General features: G+C 49.6%; 1 protein-coding gene across 1 annotated transcript in view; it reads left to right on the top strand.

The window, feature by feature from the left end:
• GCN1 (GCN1 activator of EIF2AK4) overlaps positions 1-12,050 on the top strand; it is a 1,783,851-nt gene that overhangs the window by 1,495,666 nt on the left and 276,135 nt on the right. Inside the window, exons 43-44 of the mRNA XM_069619734.1 lie at positions 7,303-7,420; positions 7,927-8,142. Coding sequence (XP_069475835.1) covers positions 7,303-7,420; positions 7,927-8,142 — 334 coding nt within the window. The remainder of the gene's footprint in view (positions 1-7,302; positions 7,421-7,926; positions 8,143-12,050) is intronic.

Below are 12,050 nucleotides of genomic sequence, written 5' to 3'. Positions count from 1 at the left end.
AGCAGAGGCCCAATTAAAATCTTCAACTGGTCATTGGCAGTCCAAGCACCTTTTTTCCACAGACGACCCTCGATTCTAGACCAATGTATCTGCCATATCAAGGTTTTAGTATCTATAACATATAGCAAAGCTGGGAGAACCTTTGCCACATAGAATTTGAAAAGCGCTTCCAAAACAAGCCCATTGCATGCTTTCTAAAAAGTCATACTGATGAGAAACATTGTTTTGTACTCTGACTTTTGAGCACATGGCCCCATTCATCTTGGGGTTTGGACTTTTCAAGTGTTGAAATATTGTTCTTGCAATATTGTTCTTGTGATTTGGTTCCCATCTTTCACTGCATCTAACTTACCTGCTTTGCTTGAAGAAGTTATCTGATGTTAAGTGAACCTAATGGCGATTTATATATTTGGTCCTGATGCTTGTTAATCTGCTTAGAATCACATGCTGTGCATATGGTCCGAAATCCAGTGGTAACCGCAGAGTATTGCATCTTGTCTTTCGGGGACCGAAAGGGGATGTCTGCATAGGCGTGTCTGTAACACTAGCCCTATTGTGACGTGTAGTGTACCTAAAATTCCTCACATGCCGAGGTCCCTCAGATTGTTTTTTTCCGCCCAGTTACTGGTTGCCCTATAGCGGAGCTCTTCATAAGAGACATTGTTTATCTTTATTCCGACTTTGTCAGTTATTTCCCCTTAAGTCACTTCAGCGATTCAAGCAACCTCGACGGAGACTACGGGAAGTTTTGACTGCAGTGGATTTCGGTGCCTAAGATCTGGCGCCTGAGCCATCCACGTGGCCGGGCCCTCTGGCCGGCCTACACAGTAGGGAGAGTGGGGTCAGGGTGGCCATATCTTTCATTATGTCTTTCTTCTTTCCCCTCTAGATCTTCATCTTTGTTTATACCTTTCGCTATGGAAAGGACACATTTACGTTCTGCCCTAAGTGTAGGGTCAGGTACCCATGGAAAGACTAGCACAGAGCATGTAATTCTTGTCTCCCCTTAGATCACGACGAGAAACGAAGTGCGGCTTGTAAGCTCCTTCGGCCCAAGACCCTTAAGGAGCGCTGTGTAAAGCGGTGCGCCGTGTACGGTATGTCGTGGGCTGAACCCTCTTCCCCCACCGCCACACCTGCCGAAAGTGGCAGGGGCACGTACGATGAACAAACATCCATGTCGGATGTTATAGACCTTGAGGCGGACACTACTAGGTCTGCCACACCCGTCCCTGACCCCTGAAGCCCTGACGAAAGTCTTGCTTTCCGGCGACAGGGGCATACAGAAACCACTAAACGCACAACCCCATCACCGATTTTGATGGTTCTGTCGAAAAAGGTGAAGGCGCCAACAGGGCCGTCGAAAATTTCGGCGCATTCCTCTGATTGGGTAGATCATCAATCTTCCCCGCATCTGCAACAGCGTCTTGCGACTGGGCATTCCAAAAACAAGGGCACTACCTTTAAATCGGGTTTCCCTGCCGAAGCGCGGTCAGTCGACGCCCCGGCGCCCTCTAAAGGCCCGGTGGGCCCGAGACCTACGACTAGGCCTCCTAGCCTTTCCACAGGCGTAAAATCTATCGCTAGGCCCTCTGACACTGCAGTAGGCAGTAAATCTACTGATAGGTCTTCTGACCCGTTAACTCGCGCCGATTCGGCAGCAATTGAGGAAAGCATCGCAAGGATTACTTCTGCGGTTACGCTTGTACCTAAGACACCGTTGAAATCCATGGAGAATGCCGCGGACAAGTCTAAAGGCACGCTATGGTGCCCCAATGCTCGCAATACCTACAAGGACAGTCCTGAGCCTCTGTCCAACACCCTTGGAGACAAATTTCGATGCCAAAGAGCGGAGAACAATATTTTTCCAGCTTTGGGCCCTTCTGGTTCCATCTGAATGGACAAGGGAGAAGTTCAAAGGGTGCATGGACCGTCTTGAAAGGATTGTTTCACTTTCTGAGCATCCTTCCCCCTAAGAGATCTCGGGAAGACCCTCTTTTGAGATCAGATTCACGTTTGCAGGAAAATCTTGACTCTCAGCCCTCGGCTTCTGCCCACCATGAAGATGTGGTCCGGATGGACACTCACCAGGACATTTACAGCGAAGACCCTTCCTTCCTGCAGGACTACCCTGAGGACCAGGCAGATGCCATGGACAACTGGGAGGAAACCCAGCAAGTGGAAACAAAGCCATGGACGCTCCCCACACAAGATCAGGACACTGATGTTCTATGCGTGGATTCTCCTCCAACCACCCCGGATCGCCAGGCCTCGCCTGTAGACTACCAAATTGCCTACAATGCCATTTTAAGGAAGGCAGCAGAGCATTTTAAGATCACTACTCGGGAGGCGGTACCCGAACAAGACTTTGTGGAGGACATTCTCAAGGAGAAGGCCCCCGCCACCCTCAAACCAGGCCATTCCACTCCTAAACTCTGTTAAAAGAAGATTGGCCCCCTCCCTGGTCACGCCAGCTCAGACCCAGGCAGTGAACCCAAGAGTGGAAAAACTATTTCGGCCAGCTACTTAGGACCCTCATTATATTAAAGGCCACACCACCCATGACTCCTTGGTAGTCACTACCACCGGAAACGGGCAGGGGTACCCGTTGCTACAGGAGAGGCACCCCCGGATAAGGAATCCAAAAGGTTGTACGCCCTAGGTAAGCGTGTTACCTCGGCAGCTGCATACACCACACGCATAGGGAATAACACCACGCTGCTTGCCAGTTATGCAGATGCACAATAGAAACTTGTACAAGAAGGTCTCCAGGAGGTTCCTAAACCCGCTAGGTCCAGGCTTCTCTCCATCGTAGCCGAGGGCAGGCACGTAAATCGGAATATAATTAAAAACACTCTGGACACTGCTGAAACAGCAGGCAGGTCACTGGCCCATGGCACTCTACTCAAGCGTCACGCTCGTCTTCGCAACTCGGGGTTCAAGCCTGAAACACAGGCCTCTCTTAACAAACTCATAGAAGAGACAGATCTCTTCAGGAAAGCAGTCGACGATGCCCTGGAGATGGCAAAGAGAGAGCATGAGACTCTTAAGCCCTTGAAACAAATGACTCAGAAACCTTCCCCCCAAAGGGGAGGCAGTTCTCGTTGGTCCTTTCGAAGGCAATCCTGTGCTAGTCAAAACTACAATACGGGAAACTGGAATCCTGGACAAACATCTGTAAGCCCTGCCAACTACCCACCTAGGGGTCAATGATAAGGCAGAGGCCCTAACCCCAGAGGAGCCGCAGCCTCTGGTCAGAAATGAACAATGGATCCAGGTCCCCTCCCATGTCACCCCGGTCGGGGGGCGTTTAACATCTTTCCTCACGGCTTGGGAGGGGATAACTTCAGACCAGTGGGTTATAAAGACGGTCGCCAACCGGTACTGCGTGGAATTCGCCCGACCTTCACAGTTCAGACCGCCACGCTCACAATGCCTCTTGCCGGACCATCTGCAGATCCTGGATCAAGAGGTGGAAGCGCTTTGAGAAAGGACGCCATAGAAGCTGACCCTATTCTTCCAGTAAACAAGGGTATTTATTCAGTGTACTTTCTTGTACCCAAAAAGGACCTCACCATGCGCCCTGTTCTAGACCTGCGCCCAGCAAACAAATTTATAAAACCTTAGTTTTGTATGGTAACACTACAGGAAGTGATCCCACTGTTGAAACAGGGGGACCACATGGCAATATTGGACATGAAAGATGCATACTTTCATATTTCAATGTTGCCAGCACACAGGAAATATCTAAGGTTCGTGATAGAGGACAGGCATTACCAATTCACGGTGCTCCCCTTCGGCATTGCCTCAGCGCCAAGGGTGTTTACAAAGGTCCTGGCAGTAGTGGCGGCACACCTCCGCAGACTATCCGTCCCAGTTTACCCTTACCTCGACGACTGGCTCATAACAGGGGACTCTTACGACGCATGCTTTTTGAACACCCAGAAGACTGTAGACCATCTGTTCAGTCTGGGATTCTCTATCAACGAGAAAAAGTCCAGTCTAGTCCAGAGTCAAGTAAAACAATTTCTTGGGGCTGTAATCCGGACGAAGGACGGCCTCATCTTCCCCTCCAACGAGAGGGTTCAGAACATGCTTTTCCAAATCCTTCAATATGTAGCCAGTCGGGAGGTGACGGTACGCAAGGCCATGCGCTGGCTAGGTATGATGGCGTCATGCATATACTTGGGTTCCCCACGTGCGGCTGCGCATGCGTCCCATGTAAGAGTGGCTCAACAGCCAGTGGTGTCAGGCCAGCAGACAATGGGAAGATCTGGTAGTTGTCTCGCCAGCCGTCGTCCTCTCTGCAGTGGTGGTCGAGGGAAAACCTCTTGGAGGGGAAACCCTTCACCACCCCCACAGTTAGCCACTCTCACGACAGACGCATCTCTCACAGGGTGGGGGGGTGCACCTTCTTCAGCACACAGCGCATGTAGTGTGGCCCACACAAGTAGTATCCAACCATATGAATCTGATAGAGCTATTAGCAGTGTTCAAGGCACTGAAAGCCTTTCAGACGCAACTACAAGGGAAGACAGTTCTGGTTCTGACAGACAGCACCACAGCCATGTATTACCTGAAAAAAAGGGGGCACACAATCTCCAGGGCTATCCAAGCTGTCTTAAAACATTTGGATGTGGGCTCTCAAACACAAGATGTTTCTGTTGTCCCAACACGTTCCAGGGGAACTCAATCTTCGGGCGGATGTGCTCAGCAGAGACTTCCCACTGCCCATAGAATATGAATGGCGTCTGCACGAAGACATCGTCTCCAACGTCTTCGCAGAATGGCGCTTCCCAGAGATCGACCTGTTCGCAACTCAGGAGCACGCCCAATGCCAAGACTCCGCCTCCAGGTACCCCCGAACCACTCCAAGGGGTACAGACTCTGGATGACCTGGTCAGGGCAATTTGTTTATGCTTTTCCCCCAACTCCCCTACACAACAAGATAGTGCACAAGATGCACCAGGAACCAGTCACCATGATATTGGTAGCCCCCATGTGGGCCCGCCAACCCTGGTTTGCTCATCTAATGCCCACCAGTAAAACTACCCTGCCCGTACAACATGTTGTTTCAGGACAGGGGGTGGGGGGGGGGATACCCTTCTCCCATGCCCACAAACTCTGAATTTAGCAGCCTGGCTCCTGAGATCATAGAGTTTGGACACCTTCAGCTCCCTCAGAGATGCATGGACTTTCTCAGGGAAGCTAGGAAACCTAACACCCGCTATTGCTATTCCAGTAAATGGAAAGGCTTTGTCATCTGGTGTAATACCAAGGGCGTCAATCCCATCGATTGCTCACCCACACACATTGTGCTGTACCTAACTCATTTGTTAGAAGCAGGACTGGTCTTCAGTTCCCTAAAGGTTCGTCTTGCTGCTCTCTCAGCCTACACCACGTCACAACAGAAAGTGTCATGGTGGAAAATACCGGTGACTAAAGCCTTCATGGGAGGGGTTAAGAGAATCCATCCCCCCATTTCTCACCAAGCTCCTGGTTTGGATCTAAATGTGGTTTTAACCAGACTCATGGGGATCTCTTTTGAGCTAATGCATAATGCAAGTCTGAAAGACCTTACTTACAAAACTTCTTAGTGGCTATCTCTTCTATTAGAAAGGTTAGTGAACTACAGGCCCTTTCTGTTTTACTCCCCTTTGTTACAGTCCACAGGGATAAGGTAGTTCTGCACACTCATCCCAGATGTGTCCCTAAATTCATCTCAAAGTTTCATTGAACCAATCGATCGAACTTCCCACTTTCGTCCAGAATCCCACTAGCATGGCGGAAAGAAGCCTACACACATTAGATGTGCGTAGGGCAGTCATGTTCTACCTGGAAAGAACGAAACCACTGAGGAAAACAAACCAAATTTTTCGTTTCAGTGGCAGCTGGTAGAGAAGGGGATCCTGTTTCTAAATCAGCTATCTCAAGGTGGATTGTCAAATGCATCACACTGTTTCTCTCTTCCTAAGAGAGAACTGCCCTTCAAGCCTAGAGCACACTCTACTCTGGCCACTGGGGCCTCCATAGCATTCATTGGAAATGTTCCCCTGGAGTCCATTTGCAAAGTGGCAACCTGGAGTTCTGTACACACCTTTACAAAACACTATTGCCTAGACACTCATTCTAGATCTGACTCTCAGGTGGGACAAGCAGTATTAAGACATCTTTTCTCTACTGTTCCTTCTCACAACCCACCTCCAACTCCGGGTTCTGCTTGCTAGTCTATGCACAGCATGTGATTCTAAGCAGATTAACAAGCATCAGAAGACATGCATTACTCACCGTAATAGCATTTCTGATGGTTTTAGCTACTTGGATTCGCATGCGCCCTCCCTGCCTTCCCACTCGGAGTGGAAGGAACATGGACGTCTTTCTACTTTCTCTCCATGTACTCTCTCAATAGCCTTGGGCTCTCTCATGGCAGAAAAAATACAATCAGAGGGACCTCTGCGCGTGAGGGATTTTGGGTACACTACACGTCATAATAGGGATAGTGTTACAGACACGCCTATGCCGACGTCCCCTTTCGGTCCCGAAAGACAAGATGCAATACTCTGCGGTTAACACTGGATGTCGGACCATATGCACAGCATGTGAATCTAAGCAGATACAACCATCTGAAATGCTATTGCAGTGAGTAATGCATGTCATTCTAGAGGGGTTTTGTCTGTTATAGTACCCGTTAGATTCAATTTCCAGTGTGTTCATAATGCCTAAAATAAATAACTTTTTATAACTCTCTAAATTGAATTATTGGGTGCCATACTTTGTGGGCTCATTGAGGGCCCCTGACCCCACTCTCGCTCTCCTGAGACTAAGCCTTGACCGCTCTCCACTGTTCCTTGATTGATTTTTGGCTAACCTCTGAGTACCTGTTCATAATTAGGGTTGCCTCCTAACGTCTGTCCATCATGTTAGATTCTAGAAAGCCATCTCAACAATTGGGCCCTGGTAAGGTCAGAAGCCCAGTTGGGCGTTACAAAAGGGTGGTTATAATGAATCCTATCCCCTAGATGCCCTGCAAAGGTGATAGTAACTTGGGAGGGATGGTGACTTATACTCCTTTTGGAAGTCCTGTCCCCTAATAGGGAGTTTACTCCGTCTCTCTGGATTTGTCTGTGCATATGAGTGAGCCAAGGAAATCTTAAAGAAGCTGTTAGATTTCATTTAGGAAGGTGTCTTCACACCTTTATTACAGGCACGAGAGAATGATCTTATACAAGTTTGTTGTGACTTTGTAGTTCACCACATGTTGTTGGCTAACATTGACATACCATTACTTTCCTTTCTGCTTAGGTTCAGCTCCGTGCAGCTTCTTGGTGATCTACTTTTCCACATTTCAGGTGTTTCTGGAAAGATGACAACAGAAACGGCCTCAGAGGATGACAACTTTGGAACAGCCCAGTCAACTAAGGTGGGAACTGTTGTCTCAAGTGCTATTTGATTGAATGCTGTTATTTGGAGCATAAACCATTGTACACAAATAACCAAATCAAACCCAATTATTGTGCGTTTAGAGATGAGATCTGGGGGTTGGCTAATCCAGAAAGAATGGATCATGTTTGGGAAAGTCTTGGGTATTGGTGTGAGCGCACCGGATGGTAGGTCCATTCATGTTTAAAATGAATAAACATGTTTACTTGTTCCTTTCAGTGTTTTTCATTCCTTCATGGAATGACAACTAAGCTAGGAACCCAGTTTCCACTGTGCCCCAGCACTTGCCTTTCACCATGTCCACATTTCTGTATTTTGTCGCACTTCCATCCTGTACCATGCCCAAAGCAGTATCCGTGGCCACATGCACATTGTTTTATTTCCCTGTTGCCTATTTGTCACTGAAGCCCCACTCTAATACCACCAGTTGAACAGCTGGCAAGATGCACAGATTGTGTAAAGTAATAGGTTCACTGCTTTTTTCAGGCCATCGTTGGAGCTTTGGGAGCAGAGCGCAGAAACAGAGTGCTTGCTGGACTGTACATGGGACGATCAGATACCCAACTGGTTGTGCGTCAAGCCTCCCTCCATGTCTGGAAGATTGTGGTGTCCAACACACCTCGTACACTAAGAGAAATTCTGCCAACTCTCTTTGGCTTGCTTCTCGGGTTCCTGGCTAGCACGTGTTCAGACAAGAGAACGGTAAGTCTGTCGGTAACTATTTACCTTTTGTACACATGAAATCCAACAGACAGATGGCCGAAAAAGAAGATCCAAAATAAATCTCATGTAACTAAGGACATCTACCACCTTGCATGACTGTTTATAGCACATAAGTGGGAAGAGCCCTATGCTCTTCGTGCATCTATTCAAACGTAATTCTCGTATGCAATTTGTTGCCCCTTTTTGGTTTTTTTTGTTGTTTTTTTAAATAATTTCTGTTTATTAATTTTCACAAATCCAGCAAATCACTAAAACAAGAAAATAACAACCTAACCCCCCCCCCCCCCCCCACCCTCTCCCCCTTTTCTCGGTTGTAGCACCCAGATAAGAACAACCTTCAAACTCAAATCAGCCAATCCGGCCTAGCAGCTGTAGATGTCTAACAGTTTTAGTCTTTGCGGGCACCATTGCTCCCTGAAATCGCCTTTCAAATAGTCCAAAGTCTCACCCCATACCACTGCAAAGTTCTCCAGCTTCCCCTCAACCGCATAAGTGGCCCACTCCAAAGAAACTATGTCCCGCATCTTCCTGAGCCAATCGCTCTCCGTAGGGATCCTTGGGCTCTTCCAGTTCTGCGCGATTAACCCCATTGCTGCCAAAACATAAACAATGTGCATCTTGGGGGTTCTCACCGCTCCTCCCCCCTCCTCTACCCCACTCATTCCCAATAGCATCTCTCTGGGGCTCCGAGGCTCCCCTAACTCTTGAGTCTGATTTAGAGCACCTCCAATTTCACGCCAAAAGGGTCTAATAAGTGGGCAATCCCACCAGATATGCGTCGCCGTGCCCACCTCCCCGCAGCCCCTCCAGCAATCACTTGAGTTAGTGGGGTACATTGCGTGTAGTTTGGCTGGAGTGTAGTGCCAGTCAAAAATGTACTTATACCAGGCTTCCTGTAATCGGGGTGCTCTAATCAATTTAGGGACCAACCTCCATAGTTTCTCCCAATCTCTTCTCCCCATCCCCACCCCCCCTCTGCTGCTCCCAAACCTTCATATACGGCCACCTGACCGCCAGGCCCACGCCCTCCAGAAGTTTATACAGATCTGATATCAAGCCCCTGGTACCATCATGGGTCAAGAGGAATCGTTCAAAATGTGTGAGCTCCCTCGTGGCCCCTTTCCTCATCTCAGTCGACATTACCCAATGTCTTAGTTGAAAATATCTATGTCTCTCCCCCTCACCTACTCCAAACGCCTGCTTGCATTCCCTGAATGTTTTAACCGTACTATTGCTAAACATGTCCCTCAAGGTCTTACAGCCCCCATCATCCCACGCTCGAAATGCCCCTCTCTCCAAACCCGGCGTGAAGTCTCCATTATCAAAAACGTGGGTAAAAGGGGACGGAAAAGATTAAACCCCTCGGCTCTCCACCACCCTGTCCCAAGCGGCCACCACACCCCTTGTTATGTCGCTCCTATGAATGTGCGACGGACGCAATTTCCGCAGAAGCCATAGAACTTTCCCCCAAGTGGTGCCGCGCGACTGCCCTATCCATTTGTACCCAATGCTTTACATAAGTGTCTCCGAACCATTCCCTAATTACCCGGAGGAGTGCAACGTCATGATACCGCTGGAAATCCGGCAGCCCAAGGCCCCCTCGATCCCTGGACGCCGTGAGGAGGCGCCAAGACAGGCGCGGTTTCTTACCCTCCCATATGAAGTCCCTAACCACCTAGTCAAGTTCCCTGAAAAAGCGATGCGGGATCGCCAAAGGGATTGCTTGAAAAAGATACAAAATACGAGGCAGAATCACCATCTTAACTGCTTCTCTCCTCCCTAGCCAGGAGATCCTAAGGGCACCCCAGTGCCGTAAATCTCTCTTGATATCTTTAAGCAAAGGGGGAAAGTTTGCGCTATACCACCCGGCCAATGAGGGGGTAATCCAAACCCCCAAATACCTAATCCCACCCGGGCTCCACCGAAATGGGGAGACCTCCCTAAGTATCTGTGCCTCCCTCTCTTCTAAAGATAGATTCATCAATTCGGATTTTTGCAGATTGATGCGCAAACCCGATGCCTCCCCAAATTCGGTCAGCAGTTCCACACACGCCTTAATAGACTCCTCCGGCCGTGTCAACATGAGCAGCATATCATCTGCAAAAGCTGCCACTTTATGTTGCCCCCCCCACCCCCCCAAACGGTACGCCCCAGATAAGATTGGATTCTCTTATGGCCAATAATAGGGGTTCCAGGTAAATCGCATAGAGCAAGGGGGACAGGGGACAGCCCTGTTTCGTACCTCTTCTAAGCCCAATTGAGTTAGAGGTTCCCCATTGACCAGGATCCGTGACCTGGGGTTCCTGTAATTCGCTTCGACCATGCTAATGAAACCTGGCCCTAGCCCCAGCCCCATCCGCTCCATCACCTGGAATAAAAACGACCACTCCTCCCGACCGAACGCTTTTTCCGCGTCCAGCGCTAAAAGAATCGCCAGAGTGGTCGTCTTCCGTGCCTTCTCAACAATGTGGGCCACCCTTCGAATATTATCAGCCGTCTGCCTCCCTACCACAAAGCCCGTCTGGTCCTGGTGAATCAACGTTGGAAGGTACCTCTCCAGCCTCTTCGCCAGAATTTTGGTATATATTTTTGCCTCAGTGTTTGAGGGCATTGGGGCGATAAGACATACACTCCTCTGGGTCTTTACCCGCCTTGTGTATAAGTGTTATCTTAGCCTCCTCCATCGATGGGGTGATACATCCCCTAGCTCTGAAGGAGTTGAATAGTTGCGTCAGATGCGTTACGAGGAGGTGAGAGAAGTGCTTATAAAAGGCTGCTGGGTAGCCATCCGGGCCAGGGGCCTTACCTCGGGGGAGTGCTGATATAATTGCCCGCACCTCATCCTCTGATCTAGCTCGGCTTAATTCTACCCCCTCTTCGTCAGAGAGCCGTGGGAGCGCAGGGCCCTCCAAAAACTTCCTCTGAGCGTCACCTGACGGGTTCTGCGAGGAGTATAGATCCTCGTAAAATTCAGCTAGCCTCCCTTTAATCGCCTCTGTCTTGGTGAGTCTCGCCCCTTCCCTACTCCTCAAAGCCCCGATTACATTACGTTCCCTCTCACCCCTCAGTAAGCGCGCCAGGAGCAAGTCGGCCCTGTTAGCTTTTGCATAATACTTCTGCCTAACCCTTAGCATGGCCACCTCCGCCTTTTTATTCCTGAGGATCCCCAGTTGACCCTCAACTGCCCTATGCTCCTTATACAATTTTTTAGAAGGGTTTTCCCCCACCCGCACCCTAGCGGCCTCCACCTCTTTTTCCAACTGCTCCTCTAGCCTCCGCATCTGCCTATGTCTCTCCGCCTGCAGGGCGATTAAATCTCCCCTCAACGTGGCCTTAAAAGCGTCCCATCTCACCTCCAGACTCGTGTCCAGATCACTGTTCTGGTCAAAATATTCTCGGATCTTCCCCTCTATCTCCCCACTCGTCACCTGGTCTCTCAGTAGCGCCTCCGGGAACTTCCACCTCCACAGCCCAGGCCTTCTACCCCCCAACCGTAGCCGCATTTGAACTACCATATGGTCCGTTATCCCCACAGGGCCTACCTCTATGGAGTCAACCCCCCCCAATCAAGCTCGCAGACACCCAGATATAGTCGATTCTGGACTGGGACCTGTGAACATCCGAGAGAAACGTAAACCCCTCCTCCTCCCCCCCCCCCCCCCTTAACACTCTCCACACGTCTTGCAAGCCCGCTTCCTCCCACCGTTCCTTCAATTTAGGCGAGGCAACCGCACCCCCTCCCCTCAGCTGCGAACAATCCCTCCTTCCGTCCCATGCCAGATTCAAGTCCCCCATCAATATTACCTGTCCTCTTGCAAAATCTTGTAGAGTTCCCACCATCCCACGCAGAAACTGGTCTTGCCCCACATTTGGGCTATACACCAACG

This window comes from Ambystoma mexicanum, chromosome 10 (genome assembly GCF_040938575.1).
Source record: "Ambystoma mexicanum isolate Mex_15411 chromosome 10, UKY_AmexF1_1, whole genome shotgun sequence".
NCBI lineage: Eukaryota > Metazoa > Chordata > Amphibia > Caudata > Ambystomatidae > Ambystoma > Ambystoma mexicanum.
This window is presented reverse-complemented; position numbering and strand designations above follow the sequence as displayed.